Source organism: Tympanuchus pallidicinctus, unplaced genomic scaffold (assembly GCF_026119805.1).
Source record: "Tympanuchus pallidicinctus isolate F22 unplaced genomic scaffold, pur_lepc_1.0 scaffold3, whole genome shotgun sequence".
Taxonomy (NCBI): Eukaryota; Metazoa; Chordata; class Aves; order Galliformes; family Phasianidae; genus Tympanuchus; species Tympanuchus pallidicinctus.
The window spans coordinates 24,479,488-24,502,082 of NW_026294747.1; the positions used below are offsets into that span (position 1 = coordinate 24,479,488).

Below are 22,595 nucleotides of genomic sequence, written 5' to 3' on the forward strand. Positions count from 1 at the left end.
GGATCTGATGAACATTTCCATTTTCAGCCGTTCAAAACAATTTATACTAGAACAGCATGAAGTGCACTGGTATGCTTGCAGGTGCAGAAAGAAAGGTTTATGTGTAATAATTTAATCCCACGGTATTTTGAATTTCTAATGTGTGAAGGTTGAATGTCTTCCCTAGAAGAGTCTGACAAACTCTGAAAAGTTCATTTCACTATGAAATAAGTGCTCTTTCATTTGCCCTTTTCCTGGGAGAGACACATAGGTGACTACCAAGGGATTTTCTTCTACCATAGAACGAGACTAATGCTTGTGTTCAGTTGCCATGATTTTGAAGAGTTCCACTCAGAGCACCAGACAAGTAAAGCTGTGCTAACTGCCCTGCGCATTTGATGGGTTCCTTACATCAACGCCTCAAGACAAAATTTAGGGCATTAAAACATTTTAAGATGAGACAAATTTTTAACTGCAATTATCGTTTATCTATGGAGATTGGTGAACAGGTTGCAGTCTTAAGTCAGATCTCATCCAAAGCCACGGTAATGCAATTTGGTGTGACCGATGAGCCCTGGGAGGGAGGCCCAGAGCTGACAGCATCTAATTCCTCTCATTTGTCAAAATCAAGCTCCAGCAATTTAAAACTGGAGTCTCTTATAGGCCTGCAGCAATGGACACCTGAATTGTTGCTGTATGATATCTGAAAACAGCGACAGGTCTTCTGAAAAATGCTCCATTGTGGATGCATGATCATTTCTTTCAGTGTACGCTTATCATCTTTTTTCCAACGCAAAGTACTGTGAAAGGAAAGAGGGTATTTTATGCAGAAAATTGCCTCAGACCATGTTTAGTTGTTTCTTTCTTTTTTTTTTTTTTTTTTTCTTTTCTTTTGATTCTCCACCTTTACATCAGGCTCTACATCTTGTTTAGCCAGCATCAGAGGACTAGTGTGGGTCCTTGTCTTTATACCTCTGGTCCTCAGTCTTAGCCTCTGAACAAAGGCTGCTAAATACAGCTCTGCTGCTTGTTCCATTGAGAGGGTGGATGGGCAAACTTCCATCTTGCAGTCACTTCATGTGAGCTGTCTAGATTAAAGTTCCCTCTCCTTTTCCATTAAGTGACTTGGAGTATGTATTACTTAGGTGATAGGGTGAATGACAAAGTTGTATCCACAGAAGTATCCCAGATGTTATTTTTAATTATATTTAATGGCTTTACCAGATTTAATGCCTAATTAAAATAAGTTCCAAAGGTAGCGATTAAATTAAAACTTATGAATACATTTGCAGAGGTTAGATACGGTGGTGAAGGGTCTGTTTTTCATTGAAGCAAATGTTATTTTCCTCTTCCTGCTTCTAGTAGAGATGGAGGCAGTTTTGTGTTATTACCACTTTGTTCTTGGTTCAAAGTGGTGATGGAGGCTTGGGTCACTGCAATCCCATCTTCCTTTGAATTTCTGAAAAACGCTGCAGATTCCTTCTCTGGTTTGATTCTGAAAGATGGTGTTCTCCTATGAACAACAGTCATCACCAGAAAATTAGGGGCAATCTGGATGAGTTTAAGTCATTGTGTATATTCAAAGCACCTCTTAGGCATCTACCTCAGCAGTGGAAAAAAAAAAACAAAACCTTGCAGAGGGTTTAGAGTTTCATATCACAGCCCAGAAGATTTTTACAGCCTCTAAATGCAATATAAACTAATTTACCCTACAGGCCAAATTTCCTAATTTGGCTCCAGCTGAGTTTTCAGTGTCTATGTTTAGGTTCTCAAAATGGTCCATGATTGAAGTATTCAAACAGTGCAATTTCATACAACTGATTTTGTTCCTTACTATAAGAGTCTAGATTCCTTTCAGACCCTGCTGAAGAGTATATTCAAAGGAAAAATAGCAGGCTTCTAGTTTGGATTCTTGCTCTGGTTTTCTCATCTATTGGAACATGTTTGTCTCCACAGAGCATAAAGGTAATCCAATTTTCAGGTCACACACTTCATTTCAATAACATTGGTGACTAAAATAAGTGATAAAAGAATTCCTCTGGGATTCCCAGTTTTAAATCGTTAACCACAGACATGATATAGCTGACTTCATTGAAACCCAGTTTTGAAAATTGGCTGTAGCACATCATAAATAACAAAGTGAAATGAGGCATCATCCTACTCAAGAATATTGTATTCTACCAGATTAACAACAGAGAAGCAGGATTTTTGGATCTCAGGACAATCTACCTCTGTAGGTGGCTGCTAACTAAGCACAAACACTGGTGGTGTCTGTTCAGCATTGCAGCACAGAACCCCCTACCTCAGGAGTGTATTTTTGCTGGTCAGTCTTTCAGCAGAGTCTCTGTCCCATAGACTTGTCTGGGAGGTCTCAGTGCTTGAAGTGAAAGGTCTCACCATCACTGTGGAATCTGGTCTGTTCCTATATCCTACAGAGTCAAAGAACACAGATAAAAACATGGTAGTAAAGTATTGTTAGAAGAAGAATTTGGAGTGTGTAGCCAATTCTGGGTCCACACCAATTTTCCCTGAAACTTGTTAGAATTGTTGCTCTGGCTTCCTTTCCAGTATGCCACTCCCTGGTGGATTTAGAGGAAAAACTGTTGATCAAGATCCAAAGCAACCCTTTACTGAAATGATGGCTATGGCTGTTGGGTAATACCCTTCTTTGGGATCAACTTGATGCTGGATGTATTATAACTGAAGGACTGCTTTGCAAGTCACCCCAGGGCAGTCTCCTGCCAGGTTACTACATTGAAAGGTGGCCAAGTAACTTTGTATTGCTGTCTGAAGGATGCAAAAAGGAAGGCTCCAAATGCCCCATTCTAAGGACAGTCTCTCATTGTCTTCTCTTTCTCTCACCATCACTTGCTGAAACACAATTAATTCTTGAATAAAATGAGAACGTACCTATATTATTCTGTAGTGACTGCAACCAGTTCTCCATCAGCATTGGAGAAGGTGCTGAAAAGAAATACTCTGCCCCATCTCTCAGTCTGTGAAAAGGGATAGGAGAGGGAACATTCTAGTTAGTCTTACTTTTGACTGAGATAAGCAATATAAGACACTGCAGTTATGGCTCCTACAGTCTTAGGTGACTGTAGGCAAATGCAACAAGTCATGATAGCTGTGTAGATTTTTATTAGCACACATCTCTGTAAGACTTACCGTAACATGAAGGTGTTCTCTTTCCTGATGTAGTTTGTCAGCCTCTCACATTTGGCACCAACAATGCTGAGGGACGGGAGTGTGGATATATTCTGAAGGAGGACAGAATCATAACAAAATATCTGTTGCATCTTTTCTCCTGGGATTCAATTCTATACCAACGTGTAGGCTGACTATGCACCCATAGTATCTTTTTCTGCTCCTAATTTTATGATCAAGCTCAATGAATGGGAAGAACCACAGAGGAACAGTGGACACATTATATCTTGAAGTTAGATATTTGAATCAGATATCTCATTTGAAGACTGTTTGAAAACTTATGAAATCTTATTATTCAGTCTTGTAGTTGGTAATCACTGAATGACTGCAGGATTTGACAAAACCAACATTTGTAAGAGAGCCGATTATACCTAGCCCCCAAATGAAGCAAATGTAACACATAGAATAGCAGAAAGATTCAAAAAAGAAATTACCTTAGATGCTTCTTGTTCATCATTGTAGAAATCAAGCTTTAGTCCATCGAGTTTTACATAGAAGGATTTCCAAGACCTTGAACCTGGCTATAAGAAAAATAATAATAAAATCCAATGACTAGCAATATATTTAATTTCAGTAGTGAAATCTTCTTTGGGCAGCTTCCACAGTAAGCCAGGAGATGAGCCAGATTATGAACGCAGAAGTTCTCTTTGTCATGATTACCTCCTAAAAAACCACAGCCTGTTGTAGTTACTGTTGCGATGATTCAGCAAAGGGTTCCGTGAATCAGGACCCAACAAATGATACAGTACAGCTCAAGGAACTTCTACACCATGTTGTAGTCAGCAACAACTTTGAGAGATGTGTTGTTAAATCTTAGTCTACTTTTGGACACTAACAGGCTCACTTCATTTTCCTAACTGGAACCAGGCCATGCCTGCTGGTCACAGTTTAGTTTGAAATATTTTGTTTCACTCTGACATGGTTGCCAAATTTTAGTTCATTTCCTAGACTATCACCTGCAAAATGCTACTGAACACTATGCAAAAACAGCTATTTCCTACTCCAACTGTGTACCAGTGAAAGGTCAGTCTAGTCTCTGTAATCTTCCCAATTCCAAAGCTCCTATTACGTGTATGTATTCTTATTTTGTTGTATCAGTTAATCACAGTAAATCAAGTTGACTAATTTGGTGATTCAGAGAAAAGGAAGGAAAACATGTTAAGGAAGATACGTCATAGTTTTTCAGTAAGATGGAAGTTCAGTATCAGAGCAGACTAAATTTGGTGTGTTCAAAGGAGTAGAATAACTAGATTTCATTTCCAGATGATGAAATCCATAGCAGCTTGAATTTTTAAAAGAGAGATTTCAAGTTAAAAAGTGTCAGAGGAAATATTCTATGGGACAAACAATCCAAGGCTACCTGCTTAAATGCAATACTTCAGTAAACACTCAGATGTCTACAGACTGGTGATAAATATTAAGAAACTTTCTGTCCTGTTATGATCATTATCTTACTGACCTATTATTCCTTCCCAGGATAAGAATTCTGATTTCAGTGTCATTCAACTCTAGGTTAAACAAAGCACAACTTCCAAAAATGAACTGAAATCTTTTTTCTTTTCTAGTAAGTTAGAAGCTACAATCACTGAAAGCATGGGAGTTGGAGCTTCCTCTGCCAACAAACCATCACATGCTGATACAGGATCATGAAGCTTGTTGAAGGGGACCTTCATTCAAGTTTCTGGTTTACCATGGATATCTGATTTATTATGGATAGACAGACCCCGTTCTGCATGATTCCTATGACAGGCACAATGACTTGTCTCTGTTAAGGACAGAATCAGGTACTAATGAAATCAGTGGACTCTTCTTTAACAGTAACTGATTTAAACCTACAGTCCTGCTCTCCTCTTCAGCATAGTTTTATCCTGAAGAAGTCTGACCTGATCTGGACTGTAACTCAAGGAAAGGTGAATTAAACCAGAGTGGAGGCATTTTTTTCTACCTGTCGCCGTCCTGGAAGAAGCTGGTCTCTCTTTTCTAGGAACCCCTCCATATGCTGGAGACTTGCAGAAACCTGAGACAAGAACACTTCTGTTAAACTTTTTAAAAGCCCTTGAAGATGTTGCAAATTCTGAAGCTATAAAAGGTAAATTCCACACAGAGAAATTGGTCTTTGCTGCCTCTAGCCTTTTTGTTCACGATGCAGCCAGGAATCCTTTCTAGTTTGTAACCACATCTCATTTGCTGCTTATGTAAAGAGAATCCATATGTCCCTAGAACAATATGCTCAGAGAATTTATCACAGTTTATTATGAAATTAATGTTTCCTTTTGAAATCCAGTCATTTGCCTACCTGGAACGGCAAGCTGGCTTTCAACCCGGATTATTACCTGGAGGTCCTGGACTCTCTTACTTGGTCAACCAAATTTGGAGGTAGATCACCATTTGGAGGTGTAAATTAGTATTATTATTCAGAATAAAGGGTATTGTCATCCTGTTTACAAGGGACAGAGATGATATCCTTACAATACAAGTGCTCTATTTGACATCCAAACATTACGTGACCAAGAGCATTCAGTGTTTTGACTGTGATAGCATGATTAATAAAAAATCCACTACAGAAAATAAATTTTATTACCTTTGAATGTTATTTTGATATTACTAAATGCAATTTACAACTTAAATTGCCAAAGAATTAATTATACCCTTGCAATAATGAGGAGTTACACCAATCTGTAGTGTTGCACTGGTATACTTGGGTATGTGAGCAACACATTCCTCTTATAAAGTGCAAAGGGGAAGGGAACAACTTTTACCCATCTATGAGTTAACAGTAAATTTCCTGCCTGAGTGAGGAACTAGGAGCTTCTGGTTCTAGACTTGCACCAGTTGATCAGCTCTGGGCAAACGTGCTACCCAGTCCTGCTTCTCTGTAACTTCTAAACTCATTGGGCACTCAGCATGGAGATGCTCATGGAAAGGCAAGATGTCATGAATAAATCAGCAGCTTTGTCTCTTTCTGAGGTAGCACCTCTTGTTAAGTGTTCTGCTGAATGTCCAGCAGTATGAATAGCCTCTAAGTTGGGAATGAAAACCAGAAACCCATGCTGGTGTCAAGCCCTAAGCTGCAAAGCTGAGCAAATTAAAAATGCTTTTAAGCTGTATGTATCTGCTTAATATTTTTGGAAAACATATTGATTGTAAAGGATTTTCTTGTAGAATTTTCTATATTTCATTATCTGAACTAGCACAGGTTAGCAGTTTTGTGAGGAGTCAAGAATCCCAGGGAACTTACCGAAGATGCAGTCTCCAATGTCTCTGGCAAGGACCTAGACAGCAGTAAATCTGATGATTTATCTAATGAATTCTGGTCAGGCTTGGGTGATGTTGCTGTTAATTTTGTTTGCAGGTTGGAGGAGGAGCTTTCAGCACTTTTTTCTTGAGGTGATACAAGGTCCATGGCATATGATTCTGAGAAATTGTTGCTGTGTTGCAGGCTTATGGAGGTAGGAGATAAAGGAGAGGTTAAAGAACTGTGATGTGCCAAAGATGTAGCTTGTGGGTCCACTGTCTTTGGTGTAGGTGGAGTGATAATCTCACTGAGTCTCCTCTCAGGTTTCATTTCTGTTTTTTTGCTGCTCGGCACCTCGGGGACTTTCCCAGAAGCAAATTGTTGGAATGCCACCACAGGCTTTTCAACTGGGGAGAAAATTGTTTCAAGCGGAGTCCAGGACAGGAGTGGTGGTTGCACAGATTGCACTGGCTTTGTGTTCCTTATCTCCATCACTTTTGGTGGTGGATTCCTTTTGTCAGATGTTTTTCTTTTCAGAGAAGGAACCCGTACAATTTTGCCTTTATCTTTCTGCTCACTTTCTTCTGCATCTGTCTGTTTCAGAAGATTCATCTCCCTCTGTAGGACATAAACATTACATTTTTGAAATTACCTGTGTAAGTGCACTCATGGGCACTGTCCAGAAAAGCTTTTATTTTAAGCATAAATGTTTTTCAAATGCACTCCTTTCTGGCACTAAATTCTAAGGACTATACCTTCACTGGCATTCTAACCATTAGAACTAAATTTATTTGCTACACCCTGAGCTAGAGACTTTAATAACCTAGAGAAACCATGCCACTGCTTCTCTAAGATTGCTGTAGAAGCAATGAGTATTCTTACATGGAATGACTGACTCCAGATATCTAAGATTCCAGATCATACTGTCTCAGATGCAGCTAATCAGCCTCCTACTTCTTACCTTAGTTTTCCTGCTGAGCTGAGCAAATTTCTCCTCCTGAGCTGCAAGCATGTTCTCAAAGTCACGATGTTTCTTCAGTAGTTCCTCTACTTCAGACACAGAATCCTGAGTGGAAAAAACGAACAGATACAGAAGTTGAAACTCAAGTCTAATGGAATTTCTTTTTTTTTTTTCTTCTTTTTCTTTTTCTTCTTTTTTTTTTTTTTTTTTTACAGCTTGCAGCCTGGCAGCTGCATATGAGAAAAAGAACTCAAGAAACAACCTTCTTTTTTTCCACTGAAGCCAAGTGGTATCATGGCTTTCAACTGTAACCGTTTACATACAGATCAAGTACTTGGATTTTAGTTTGAGCTAGGTGCAGTTTGTTTCTCCCTACCCTTGTAACAACACGCATCTTAAATCTCTGCCTTGCTCTTTCCTTATACTGGAATATCTCAGTTTATGATGGTGATTTCCCATCTTCAGAATTATCAAGATAGTCAATAAATAGAAAAAAATATATATGGATGCTGGTCTTCAAATAAAAACTTGTACACTAAATATCAGCCATCTGTGCAAAATATTCTACAGCCCCAACAGGAGGTGGGGAGTTTTTTTCCTTTCAAAGCAGGTTCTCTCCATGACACGGAAGTTGGTACCATCTGTAAGATTTCTTACTATGTCAAGAAGAAATGGGATGCAATTCTTCCCAGTCTTCTACCAAACCCTGGAAGCCACCACCTCCTGAAGCTCACCATCATGTAAACTGCAGCTCCTGACTCAGGTTCCCTTCTGTAACAGCACCAAAATCCTGCCCCCTGTAATCTCATGGCTGCACTGCTCTTTAGATTGGTTTAATTTCAGAGTTGAGCTAGCATATGCTCCTAGCAGTCAGTATGTTCTAGGAGGCATTTCGACACCATAACACTGTCCTTACTCACCCCATAGCTGGGGTCTGAAAGAAAGCTCTCCTTGGCAGCCAGCCATGCTTCTGCTTGTTCTAATTCTCTGCGGAGCAATTGAATCTCCCAGTTTTCTTCATACAACTCTTTCCTCATGTTCCAGCTCTCCTTTACTTTCTTCATCAGCTCTGACAGCTCTAGCAGTTTTTCTTCAATCTAAAAAAAAAAAACATTTGCAATGCCGTGAGGTAAAAGATCCAATTGGATTTTCATTTGACAGCCAACTAGCAGATAATTTAGCCTCAAGATCTGCAAAAGATGACCTCTAGATAATTTTATGGTGGTAACATAATTTAGAAAGAAAATTTGAGTCCTAATTTTTTTTTAAATGAGATAATTTAGCTTACATGCTGCATAATTATGCACTGTAATTGTACACATTTTCCTGTATGACCAATATTCTGCTCTACATTTTTCCACGATGAAACTTTAGGCCAGGGAATTGTATTCTAGAACTAGCGAGAACCTCGATGACTCAACAAATCCAACAATTTATGACATTATAACAACTGATAGTCTTCAATTCTACAGCAGAAGTAATGTAATGTTGCATACAACCCAAGATGTTTTACTGTGATTTCCTGATCTACTGATAGCATCAAGACTAGCTTGGAATCACCACCAAAGTTTAAAGATACATAGAGAACCACCATCTCACAGAAATTTTAATGTTCTTGCCCCTCTGGCTTTATAAAATTTCTGAAGAATTACATATTTTCAGAGACCTCACCCTATGGCTGATTGCTATGTGATGTATTTTATTCTAGTTTTTGTGTAGCTAGATGCCAAAATCTGATGTGGCTTATCTTTTCTGTGGAATAGCATTACCTATTCCCCCAAATAGGCAGTAACTATTCTTTTATGGTTAGCCTCAAAATCAGTTTTTCAGTAAAGGAAGAAGAATTTTAAAAGGTTGGGTTTTTTGTTTGTTTGTTTGTTTGTTCGTTTGTTTTTTGCTACATTTCACACAAAGTCTGCAGCTTTTAATAGTAGAGAAATGCTTGCTGTTGTCCCTTTTGGTATTTTGTTCTGAAAAACAGACTAAGCTGCAAACTCTGCCTATTTAATATGACTTCTTTGATCGGTTTCATTTGTAGAATATTTATCTTATCAGCACACCTCCACAGACATGAAATGTCCATTCCTCATTAGGTCATCTCCTGCCCGCTGTATTTCTTCATATTTTAGCCACTGCTTCTCTATCTCACGCTTGTATTCCTCATGACGTTTGATAAGCAGTTCAGCTCCCAGGACATCATTTGCTAGTTCTTCAGATATCACTAGTGCATGCATCTCATTGGCCCATGCCCTACCAAAAAAAAAAAAAAAAGAAAAAAGGAAAAAGGGTAAAATTGAAGGAATATGAATCTTGTTTGCTTCAACTAACATAAACACATGCTTCTTGATTTACCTAACCTCTGGATCTATTCCTTATCATAATAAATGCCCAATAGTCAGTGGTAACCACTTCACTGCATTTGGATTTCTACTTCTGTCATGACTTAACTCTTTCATTAATCACAATAAATTAAAATTTCCCATATTTCTTCTTTGGGAAAGGCTACTTTAAAAATATTCTGAGAAAATGTACCATTTTTGATGAAAATTACACTAAAATGATAAAATGTAGTATTTTAATATTCAACTGCCACTTCCGGTATAGAAGAATGCCACATTCCATTAGTTTTTTCAGTTTTTACACTAGACCTGTACTTACACATACTTACAAAGGTTAATTTAAACAATTTAACTCAACATTAAAAGGTATGTTTTGTAGATGCTTTTATCATTCAGTTTCATTCTAATTCAGATGTAAAAAGAAAAAAAAAGTAATTGAGTTCTTGCAAAAAACCTGACACCTAATGAAAATGGACAGAACAGTATATGCACATGGGCAGTAGGATTAAATAAATGTGGGTAAAACACTTTCAATACTTGAACAGGTGTTAAGCAATTCTAGAAGGTTATCTTTAATATGGATGCTTTCATTCTTAGAAAAGCAAGCTCTGATGTCTGTATAGTAATAAATTACTTGAATATGTAGCAGAGACTCTCCCACCTTCCTGCCAAATCAAAGATGTATTTTATTGAAATTAAAACTGTTCAGAGTGACTCGATTTTCAAGATGTCTAGGAAATAGGCTAAAAGTATGGGCTTATCGTGAACACTACGCTGAAGTGGAGTGACACGGTCCCTCTGATGTGTGGTCAGTTCCGTGAAATGCTGTTGAGAAGATTCTATGTATTATTATTCAAAGCAATTTGCAAGCAAGTTGTAGAACACTTGGAACAGGGGTCAAATAACCAAAGGCATAATTTAGAAAATCCCAAATGGGGAGACCAGAAATAAGGCCTGCAGACAAACTCAAGGAGCCAACACATACATTAGCTCCCTGCAGTCATTGAAGTAGAGCTGGACTTGTTCTGCCTGGCTCAGTCTCGCCTTTCTCTCCAGAAACTTCTTATCCAGGTTTCTCCAGCACTCATCCACATCTGTGAGTCTCTCCATAATGTTTTCCTTGAGTTGTGGGTATGTGCGGCTGAGGTGCCAGGCTTCTCCTCGAATCCGTTCCAGCTCTTTCATAATGGCTCCTAGATCTCTCTGGAACAAAAACAGAATGGATTGTAAGACTAAGTCCCTACTTACATCTGTCAAAACCAAATTTTAAGAACAGTTCGTATCTTCTCTATACACTGGCTGTGAGGAGGCTGGAAACATAACTCTGTACTGGTTTTTCCCCTAGTGCCTTCTAACATTCATCAAACATCAAAAAATCTTCTTCAAATGTAACATGCTGCTTATTTTGGTAACTACAGAGCTGAAGTCTCCTCTTACGGTTCAAATAACAACTTTGCAATTATAACAACAGTTTGGAATAAGCTTTAAAGAAATTTATCCTGAGCAGCAAAAGTAGTAATAATTTGATATAAAAAGGTAAAACTGGGAGGAAAAGACCCCTTCCATGAGGCACAAAGGATATTTCAGAGTGGAATAAATTTACCTTTTGTTCTGCCAACAAGAGAGTATTTCACATCAGGCATTGATGTGCACTTATTTTTTTTTTTAAATGCTTTTCTGCTGCTGTTTCATGATAGATACACCCTCACCTCTACGCCTTCAAGCTGGCTCAGAAGAGTCTGTACACCTGGAAGATCATATCCATAATCATCTATGTCCACCACAGCCTCCTTCTCCTGCATCCAGCCCTTTACTTCATCCACATCATGATCATACTGATGAACTTGCTGGGCTGCTCTCAGATTCTAAAATAAAGAAAAATTTTAATGGTAATACAATATATCATGTCTGCAGTGCAAAAACAAGTGACCCTAGTATCATGTCCTAATGCAGAACACAAGCAGAAGTGAAACACCTTCCCAATTAAGTCATCTAATTTCACAAGTTCTCTTTCTCAATGGAAAGAAAAAGGTGTATCCAAAGATGTATCAAATTTATTCCCATGTAGGATGGAAAGCAGAAATTGCCCTCTCAAGTGCAGAAATGGTCCCAGAAAACTTGCTTGGAATAAAGACATATATTGCAGTGAAAATGAGGTGAGTTGGGTGAAGATTAAGTTTTCTGAAATTAGAATTTAAAATATTCTAAAGCTCTTTCAATGTTTATGTTAACAATTGTCATGCATTAACTTCATGGCATAGTGAAATAGACTACAGTGAGCTATAACTACTCCATATTCAAAATGTGTATGTAACAGTAGTGAAAAGAGCTGAGGACATCTGACATTCTATGTTTTCCTTAAGCCAACTTAAAAAGTTGAATTTAATTGCCCTTTCTTCTTTTCTAAATACATCTGAGACTGTTGTTTCACAGTATGTTGTGAATAGATTTTACAGCTAACTGCTGCCAAAAGGTAAAGGTCTTGTCCTTGCATTCTCTATCACACTTTCTCTTATTTCCCTTGTTTGACTTCAACTCATTGACCTAGTAAAAAAATATATAGACAGTTCCCCCCCTCATTTAATGAGCTGAATTAATTAAAAAAAGAAGAAAGAAAAAAAGAGTCCACTGAGTGCCAGACTTGGCCTCCTGCAAGTGGTGGTAAACCAATATGTTAGCTTAGTTTTTACAGAAATTGGATCTAGTAGTGAATTTAGGTAAATAGTATACCAGCAGGATGTTAGGTATCTTACATAGATTATATCTATGTATAATCTTGCCAGCAACAGCAGGGAAAGCAGTGGCTATAAACAGAAATGGTTGAAGAAGAAAGAGAACAGAATATACCCATTACTCTTATCTTTGTGTTTCTACATTGGCAATGCACTGGTTTGGGAAAGGAAGAAGGATGTATGAAAATGCAGGGAATTAAATGCTCCAGTTTCAGTGTATTTCCTACCTCTGTCCTTGTCTGGATGGCATGGCACAGTTTCTCCCACATCTCGTTAATTTGCTTTGTTCTTCTCTGGATAATATCTGTCTTGCTGTGGCCATCCTTCTCTAGCTTAGATGCTAATTCATTTAAGGAGAGAACTTTGGAATGTCCCAGAGGTTTAATCTCATTTACAAAATCTTTAAACTTTTTCTCCAGCACCTACAGGATAAACAGAGACACAGACTTAGAAATAAAATGTTTTGCCTACCTCTGTTAAAGAAACAAAAAGAAACACTTTCTCTGTAGTGTACAACACAAAAGTTATTTGCTGCAGAATGTTAATCACGTGATAAGCCCAGATGATCTGGAATCAGAAGAAAGTATCTGTTGCCTTAATCATTCAACCTTTCGTAACACTGAGAAATGACAAATGCTGCCCAGAACTAAGAAAATAATCTCTTTAGTTTGTCAGAATACATAACAGTTGCTGAAAACATTAATTCACTAAATCATGAAGAGGACACTATAAACTATACACCTCTGCACCACACGACTTGAGGAGAAATTCATCCTTGAAACAAGCAGCTAGAGGTGAGAATGCCTTATTTCAGGATTTCCTACTGAAATTGTTACAAGACTGTGACCAAATGGTTATGCTTTGTCAAATTTATAAACATTATCAGAAGTCACGTGTACTGACCTCACCTTATTCCAGTAAAAAGCCAACTTTCTGTTGCACCTCTATTCTATGCTACCACTGAAAGCCCTCCATAAGAGACAGTAACCAGTCTGAGTCTTTGCTGCAGTGAGAACTGGTTTGCTTATTTTTTGTCACTGTAATGTTTCACTTCCAACAGCTGCACAAAAACTTTCGCAAATATTTTCCTGCTTTACCACACAACACATACACCACCTTTTATCTTCTTTTACCTCAACACCATCTAAGTCCTGCCCATAGTCATCGGACTCTGCAATAGACTGTTTACTGGAAAGCCAGGCGTCCACCAGCTGGAATTCTCTTTCAAACTGATACAGCTGGAATTGTTCTTGCAGGCGTTTTCTCTGTGTCTCAGCCTTTTGTAGGAGAGACTGATAGTCTGCTAGGATCCCCTGGAGCTTTGAAAGTATGGCTGGACTGCAAACAAACAAACAAACAAATAAAACCCAAACAGCATAAAACAAACAAGAATCAGAAGGTATGTTTTTGTTTTACTGCTCTTTTTGGACACCGTCTTTTCTACAGGTTGGATCTGTAATGCCTTTGAAATGCAGAAGAGTCCAGTTATTGTCATGGAGCAAGTCATAATAAGATGTGAGAACCAACTAGGTAAGGAAATTATCTCACATTGCTGCTCTTTTCCACTTCCTTCTTCTCAGTAATAAAAGAAAATTGGCAATGAAAAACTGAACTGTCAAGAATGTCAATTTCCTTTCCCAAACATGGTGCTTGTTGAACCATTATGATTCAACATATTGAGAGTTCAACTGAGAAGCAGATAACAGTTCCTCAGAATAGACAGTGGACAAAGAAGCTGACATAATCGGTCTGCTGTTGAAAAAACAACAGTTATGAAAACATTAAAACAAATCATCAAGCTTTCTGAGAGCTTGAGAGTATGTGATGGTGGTAAAGAATGGACTGATGTCCTTTAAAATCCTATTTCTGAATAAACCATTGAACAGCTAATGAAGACTGAGCTTTTTCCATATTTGTCTTCTTTGGGGAAGTTTTTGTTTCAAAACAGGAGCCTACTTTTACTTTCCTACCTCTCTGGGTTGTCTTTGTTTATCAAGCCAGCACCCGTCTCCTGTACTTTCTCAATCCGGGGCCTAAAACCCTCCATGTCCAGCTTGGTGGCTTCAAGTTTACGTAGTAAAGCTTGAGTGGATTCTTCATTCTTCCCATAATCAGAAGTCTCTAGAATGAAGCTCCTCTCTGCCAGCCAGGTCTCCACATCCAGTAGCTGTATAATACACAAGGATGAGCTTATACACAGATAAGCTAAACTTTAGTTTAGGTCACGGCAAAGGAAACTGTAAAGCATCAGTGCCCAAAGAGATATGTCAGTCAAAATGGAAAGCAGCTTAGATGCCTTCCAGTCTAGCAGATGTTATTCCAAAAAAAGAAAAAAAAAAAAAAAAAAAAAAAAAGCGTGCCCAAATCCCAGTACTTTCAGTTACTTTCCATCCCTCACTACAGTTACTTGGAAAAACAACTGTTACATCTCTACTATAACTGTACTTACTAGATAGATAGGAAAAATCAGAACAATATGAGTTCTGCTTATATATCAGTACTTGTAGACACACAGCAATACAGATACCTTTTAAAGCAAATAAAGGCCAAAATGAAACCCTTGTGAACATTCCTACCTCAGTCAGGAACTGATGGGCCTCATATGACTGTATGAGACGCTGTCTCCTCACTTGAGCCTCTGTCTTCAAGTTTTCTACAGATGTCTCCAGCTCGTTCATCTGCTCCATAATCTTGCGAGAGGCTGAGTGGCCTCCCCTTACCAATTTCTGCCCAGTACTGAGCACTGCTTTGGTCAAAGCATCCCGACTGCTTATCTCATTCTCCAAATTCTGGAAAGAGTAAAATGGCAGACCAAAAAAAAAAGCCATTTTTTCCTTTTTCTACCAGATAACATTCTACAATTATTTAGTTGTGTAATTCCATGGTAGTTCCACTATAAATCTGTTTTCTGTACACACAGATGGGTCACAGGTACAACATCTCAGTGAATACTTAGAATGGAATGCAAGAGCTTTTTTGGGTGAAGGAGCAATAACAGAAATAAAATTTAACTACACAATTTGTACCTTGTTGTGTACCCACCTCAGAGTGTGGAGGGAAGAGATTCTAACCGAAACTCTTGCCCACAGATTCCACTCAAATATATCTGCTTCCACTCATATTGCACCATGGTTTTTGAAATAAAACCTGGCTTTATTTGAAATGAATGTTTGAAAACTAGATTTTGAAAAAGCAGATGCATTCCTCTGCTTTCCTCATCTTTGGTAGGCAAGGACCACACTTTAAATTTGTTTGTGAAGGGATGTTCATTCTGTGGTTAACTAAGCCTAAGCACAATAAAAAGAAAGCAAACTCCAGCATTTCATAGTTGTTCTATTTATTTTCAAAGCTGGTGGTTTCAGAGTTAGACTGTGGTGTTTTGTTAAGGTAGAAGAGATGCCCTCTGGGGAGAGAAACTGCTCTCTCAACTTAAGTATCAGACTTGGCTGCAAAACAGCTGTGACTCTAACCTTGCCTTTAACTTTCCCCTATTAATTTCAGGACAGCCTCTGTGTTGTTGAAAAGTGACACCATATTTGACCCCAGCAGAACAGAACCCAGTATCAAAGATTTTAAAACATCTTGTACTCTGTATTAATAATAAGCTAGTAGTGGGAAGAACAACTTTGCAGTTGAACATTTAGGAATACGTATTCACAGTACTTCATTTATACCAACAGAAAAGGATGCTAGGGGAGTGAGTGGAAACTGTTATTCCAAACTAAGCAGCTATACTTATGCATGCTATGTCTGAGTGTAAATGCACTTTTGCATGACGTTCAATTTTGTTATGTTGATACATTTCATGCACTACCACTGTTGTGGTGGCAATCAAAGTACTAAATTTGCAAATCTGGCTCAATAGGACAAACAATAGGGGGTAGAACTAATAGCATATTCAATTTCTGACTTATATATAATACGGATATAATATATCCATGGGTTCTTACATATTCTGGAAGATGTATTTTAAAAAGAATTACAGTTCTTTATTAAACTGTGAGTGCATTTTTAGGATAAATCTACTTTTTAAGAGAATTCCTCCGTGTTCTGCCATGTCACCTGTACCATCCTAAACTTTTTTATTTACCCCTGGAACATTCAAAAACCTTTTGCAAGTTCAGTTTTATTTTTAGGCATGCAGATTGCATCCGATGCCTGTGCTTCCAATATATACACATATATATATATATATATATATGCATATATATATATATATGCATATTCTCCATCCAAAGATCTTCCATCTTTCCCAGTCCTATTGTAGATTACACAGATTTTCCCAGAGGCACTTGACCTGGCATTTAAATTTGCTGTCATTTGCTAACATTAAATACCACTAGCTGCTGGAAATTTTTAGCAGCATTTTCTTTCCTCCACCACGTTTTTGTAGAGAGAGAGTGATCTTTACTCAAAAACAATTAGAAAAGCAGCTGCTGTTTTACTGGTATTCAAGATGACAGTGTTCCAGTCACTGCTGTGTCTGACGGCCCATCTAGATGTTATGAAATAATTCAGCAGCCATCTTGAAAGCTACCACTACAGTGAAGGTCAGCTAAAGATCATAGAAGCTTGTTAACTCCCTCCCTCCAGTGCAGAAAAGTCTTGGGGGCAGATATTTTTCTGGGAGCTCATCCTGAGACATCTGAGCAATAAGCTTGCTTGGATGTACTTAACAAGTTTAATAGTATGTTAGGACATTATTTGTTGCCCAAAGAAACAGCATGCACAACAGTTGCAAAATCTATTTCATATTGTAAAAGCCAGGTTTTGAACTCAGTTTGCAGAAAGAGCCTATGTGTCCACAGAAAAGCATACAGTGTGGTACATACAGCATTGCAATGATAAGCGTGGAATCCCACATGTCAAACCATAAACATATCCTTTGAAAAAAAAATGTAATTATCAGACAAGCATAAGAGTTATCCCTGGCATCATGAATCCTGCTACCCAATGCACTGCACTTTTCTTGAGGCAAACTGAATTGCATATTCTCTCTTTCATTCTGAAGAATGAGAATGACATTACCTGGTGCTTTTCCTGTAGACTCTGAACAGTTGCCAGGGATTGGCCGTAATCCCTGGAGGATGCCATGGGAAGTTTCTCACGAACCCAGGCCAACTCCTCATCAACATCTCGGAAGAACTGGTATTGAAGTCTGCTTGCCTCCAAACTCCCACGTCTTTCCTGCAGAGGGTCGCGTAGACTTTTGTATCTGCAGATTTTAAAGGAAACACAATGAGAACAGCAAAACAGTACAGAATGAACACAAAAGGTTATATTCAGAATAAAGTAGACAATGAAAAATAAAAAAGCTGCAAAGAAGAAAAAGGCTGAGAAAAATAGGCAAAAATTGTGCTTCAGACAGACCAGGCACTAACACACCTTTGCACCAGCTGATCAACTCTCTCTTCCAGCTCATCGGCAAGGAAATGCTTTTCCTGCTGGAATTCCTGAGCTGTGTTCACAAGCTCTTGCAACCGGTCCCTATGGCTAGCAATATCTTGCTCCAGTTCCTCTTGTTTCTTCAAATGACTGTTCAGAACCACTAGATCACTGCTGCTGTATGGTGCCTTCAACTCATTTTCCACATCTTCCAACCATTTTTCTGTATCGTCTATACTCCGCTGAAAATGAAGAGCCTGGTGACAAGCAGGACAAAAAAGTCAGTTAAATCTTCAGGATATAAATTACAAAATAAAATGACAGCCCCTTTCCAGAAGAATCGCATACAAATGCAGAGAAACTTCCAAAGGCTCAGTGACTTCTTCCCAGATCTGATGGTGGTCCAAATGAAGAAAATGACTCAGTCAGAGTGAATTCAAGAACAAATGCAGAGAACATAAGGAGTTAATCTTACTTGTGTAATGTTGCACAGATACCAGTGATGGACACAGTACCTTAAAAGGCAGCCATTTAAAGGCAGAGCTTTATTTTATGCCCATAGAGTATCCCGTGCAAATTTCAGAGCCATGAGAACTGATATGCCTGAGAAGAGCTAAGAGAATAGAAAGCAGCTGTGGGCATCTTTCTCATAAGGTGGTGAAAAGATACCAGTGAGACAGGTCCAGAGAAGTAGAAGATGGAAGGGTACACATTTTCCCTCAGCATTTTCTGGAATCCTGACCTAACTTAGCAGTAGAAAGCAGAAAGGCATGCAGCCCGTAAGTCCTTTCCTCTCACTGGGAATCTCTAATCGCATACAATCACTCTCCACTTCACAGTTTCTTTCCTCTGGTGGTCTTGAGGTCCGATTGTTTTAAATGGCATATTCATATTTAAGACTGCAGCAGGGCATCCATGCTGCCTCTGGAAATAGCACAAAACCCCAACCACTGGTGCACCAGAATTACCTTGTAAGCATCCTGCAGCTTGGCCCGTTTATCTTGGCAGCTTGCTAGCAGCTCCTCCCATAGCTCTTCCATTTCTTGTAGCCTGGACTGAATGGCCTCAGGGGCATAGTGTCTGTCACGGAGCATCTTCTCACCTTCCTGCAGCAGAGAGAATGATCAAAATGATGGACAGATATTCCTGTCTTTCTGGCTTCTAAAATTATCTGAAATGTTGGAACAATATTACAAGACATTTAAGGGCAAAGAGAATCTTATTAGGCAAAAGCTGGACAGGGAGCCTACTTTGCAACCACAAAGTTTTTTCTGCATTCCATGATCATTGCTTGAGATAGCCCAGCCACCTAGCCCACTCTTTTCCCTTCCTTGCATGTTAAAAAAGTGAACTATATTTCTCATACAAGTGAACTACGGCATGAGATAAAACCTTTTTTTTAACCATGTATCATATAATAAAAGTATATCTACATTTCTAATTCCTGAGCTCCAGATGCTTAACAGAATGGTAGAAGAAGAGGTAAAGTGGATACAGTTAGATCTCCATCAGATAGAAGATTCAGTACTTATATCCTTAAGCTAGGACCAAGTTTGCTTGAGAAAGCTAAGCTGAGTTACTTTGTATTTTACAATGAGGAAGATGGGACATAGAAAGAGAGAAAATACACAAGGACAGCAGATGTCTATTTTCTTATAAAAAGCAATTCCCAAGATCATTTTCAGAAAAAAGTAATGAGAGGCAGGTTAGTACAGAGAGAGTTGTAGTTACACCCCTTAGTCCCTCGTCATATTCATGTTGTGTCTAAACAAACTGAGCTCTAAGTACTAGATGCAGGTGAAACTGAGGAGGAACTCCACCCTTGATGCTTTAATGCAAGTTATCTCTTGCAAAATGCTGCTAGTAAGTGCTGTGCTGAGAATAAGGTTAATAAGCATGTAACAGTCTGTCCTTCCAAACCAATAATCTGATCACAAATTCTGCCAAGTATCTGACAAAGCTTGTCAGACTTCCCTCATCTCTCTCCTACTAGCATGTCTCTGTAATGGTAATACTTGAAAATTCATCTTGGTTCTTTTTGTTGGATAAAACTTATCTGGATTACTGAAGTTTTTTATTCATCCAATTACCTAGGTTTCATTTTTGAAAGAAACAGATATACCTCAGAAGTGTGATTCACGTCAGAGAGAAGTGTCAGAAGTCAGTGGAACGAATCATTGATAGTACCCATCTCCTTCCACTGCATCACGGTGAATACAGATAACAAGCTAACACTAAGCACTAACAGATAATTTGAAAGAACCCTGTGGGCACAGAAAGTTCTTAGACCAAAAGAGCAAGCTTTCCAGCCCTCTCACAGACAGAGTGAACAATGTCATTGACAGGACAGTGATTTCTCCTTGCTTGTTTGAGGTCTATGTAAGTCAGTTTGTTAATAGTTTTTCATGCTAGTTCCCAGTGTTGCCAACAACCCAGCTTCTCTTACAGATCTGATGGAGTCCAGGCGATTTCTATTAGCCATGATCTCTGCTTGGAAAGTTTGATGTTTCTGCAGCTTGGTCTGCAGATTGCTTGGATCTCTCCAGCTATCATCCTGAGCAATACTGTTCTTCTCATTGATCCAGGCAGCCACCTTCAGGGAGGAAAGAACAGAAGTGGACAAGAACTTCAGTGTTTCTTCAGCTGCAATCTGCCAGGCTGTTCTCGTGCATGTATAAAACATTGGACTAGTAAGAGGGGACATAAACGAGCTGTCCTTTTGAGATTTTGCTTCCCTAAGCTCCTCATGCCTTGATGATGTCAGCCCCACACCTCTCTACCAACACTGTCACCTGGAAAGATGTCTGCCTCCATGTAATTTTTCTTCTGCAGTAAGAAAGTGTGTGCATGTGCACATGTGTGCATGTGGAATAAAAGGCAGTTACCTCCCTATTTCTGACCTTACCATATCTCACAAGAAGAGGACTACTTTGTTTCTTCCCATGAATTATGATTGGGTGGCACATTCCTTTTAATGAGCCTGTTTCTTACTGATTTTTGTGGCCCAAATGAAGGGAATTTGTTACTTGAAAACTGAAAAATATCCATTAACACTTATCATATTTTCCAATATTATCTCATTATAGACTCCTTGTTCCTTGGCTCTTCTCTCATTAAATCTCTTTCAGGGTTCCAGACCTATGCAGCACAGCATGTTTTAAGAACAAAAATGCAGTGAATGCTGTGTAATTGTACCTCATAGGAATTCTTCAACAACTTCTGCAGGAGCCTTGATTCCTCTAGTAGATGTCTGCGAGCAGCAGCATTCTCCAGTAATTTCTCCTTTCTGAAAGAAAGACAGATGCACGAGGAATAAAACACAGAGTGAATTAGATATGTAAAGAGTTTTTAGTTTTCATGTCTAAAAAACATTTGATCTAACTCTTGATCTCTAGGATAAAACTGTCCATAATATGCAGCCTTCCATGATTTTGATTGTCAGAGAAGACACTTGGGATACTGTGGGAAGAACTACTAGCACATATGTTTAAAACATGTACAAATTCTGTATGTATGATGCCTGCATCTAGGAATCACCATTAGTGAGTTTCTGAGGACAACTGAACATTATGGAAAGCCCGTGGGTATAATGATACTTGTCACTAATAACATGTAACAGGCCAAAACTGTTTCATCATCTTTCATCTTTCATTTTTCATCTTTCATCGTCCTTTCATCTTTCTTCCAAATATGGCTGTGCATCACTTTATTCATGTTGATTCAGGCATGAACTATTTTGATTGTATTAATAAATTTGTACATTCACTTTCATCATAAGCAATTTCTGATCTCTTCTAGTATATTTTACATACATCTTTTCGTCTATTATAGCACTGAATATAATCATTTCTAATGTTAGTTAAGATGGACAATATACAACGTGCTAGGAAAAATAAAGCAATTAACATTAGAAAGAACTGTAAAATGCCCTTACGGATAATTTGAGCAGAACTTTAAGATCAACCCATTAGATCAGAGAAAAAGCAATTATGTAGCAAATGCCTTTTCTTAATGGCATTTAATGATAGTACTATTTAATGGCACAGCAGAACTCTGTGCGTTGTTTGCAACACTGTCCCCTTAGGGCCATACCAGGGTATAGAATTACAGGAACACTGTCTTTTTCTGAATTTCACCTCTCCCCTTAATTGCAGTTTTGAAAACCTCCGACTCAAGCAAGCTTTGCAAGACCACAGATAACAGTGCAAAGTCAAGTAAATGCAAATGAGTTTACAGTTCTCTTAAAACATTTAAAGCTTTTAGAGTTATGGAGGCAGAGTTTCAATGCAAGAGATGGGTAGCAAACAATGACATTTTGACTTCACCTCCTCAGAACAGCCTGGCATCTGTTGGCGATGTTGTCCGAATCATAGTGTTTGTTCTGAATTAGCTGCTGGGCAAATGAAGCCATCTCATCAATTTTCTCCATCTGAGCTTCCAGGGATTTTTCAAATTGCATGCGTTTCCGCTGCAGGCTCTCCACACTAGACACTGAGTCCTGGATGGAATTCAACAAAGGGAAGCTGATTTCAATCAGAGTCATTCCATCCACCACACTGATAATCCAGAAGCTAAATGGCATTTACCCCATGTTTTCAAGCTGTCAAGAAACGTTATTGACCTTTGAAATTTGTTGGCATTGAATCTGAGAATTGGGGTCTAAATTACTGTTTTATGCATGGCCTGAGAACATTGGTTCAGGGTCAAAACTGAACAAACTCCTGGATGCTTAGCTGCTTCTGCTAGTTGTTGTGCTA

General features: G+C 38.6%; 1 protein-coding gene across 1 annotated transcript in view; it reads right to left on the reverse strand.

Moving 5' to 3' along the window:
- Window positions 1-1,160: 1,160 nt before the first annotated feature.
- SPTBN5 (spectrin beta, non-erythrocytic 5) overlaps window positions 1,161-22,595 on the reverse strand; it is a 90,758-nt gene continuing 69,323 nt past the window's right edge. Inside the window, exons 48-69 of the mRNA XM_052696232.1 lie at window positions 22,164-22,336; window positions 21,034-21,124; window positions 20,285-20,431; window positions 18,807-18,944; window positions 17,839-18,095; window positions 17,482-17,668; window positions 15,030-15,242; window positions 14,424-14,620; window positions 13,587-13,791; window positions 12,681-12,875; window positions 11,431-11,586; window positions 10,707-10,924; window positions 9,443-9,632; window positions 8,303-8,479; window positions 7,383-7,487; window positions 6,425-7,039; window positions 5,132-5,203; window positions 3,621-3,707; window positions 3,148-3,239; window positions 2,890-2,975; window positions 2,282-2,408; window positions 1,161-1,492 (exon numbers count right to left, since the gene is read on the reverse strand). Of these exons, the coding sequence (XP_052552192.1) occupies window positions 1,318-1,492; window positions 2,282-2,408; window positions 2,890-2,975; window positions 3,148-3,239; window positions 3,621-3,707; window positions 5,132-5,203; window positions 6,425-7,039; window positions 7,383-7,487; window positions 8,303-8,479; window positions 9,443-9,632; window positions 10,707-10,924; window positions 11,431-11,586; window positions 12,681-12,875; window positions 13,587-13,791; window positions 14,424-14,620; window positions 15,030-15,242; window positions 17,482-17,668; window positions 17,839-18,095; window positions 18,807-18,944; window positions 20,285-20,431; window positions 21,034-21,124; window positions 22,164-22,336 (3,903 nt within the window). The 3' untranslated portion in view covers window positions 1,161-1,317. The remainder of the gene's footprint in view (window positions 1,493-2,281; window positions 2,409-2,889; window positions 2,976-3,147; window positions 3,240-3,620; window positions 3,708-5,131; window positions 5,204-6,424; window positions 7,040-7,382; window positions 7,488-8,302; window positions 8,480-9,442; window positions 9,633-10,706; window positions 10,925-11,430; window positions 11,587-12,680; window positions 12,876-13,586; window positions 13,792-14,423; window positions 14,621-15,029; window positions 15,243-17,481; window positions 17,669-17,838; window positions 18,096-18,806; window positions 18,945-20,284; window positions 20,432-21,033; window positions 21,125-22,163; window positions 22,337-22,595) is intronic.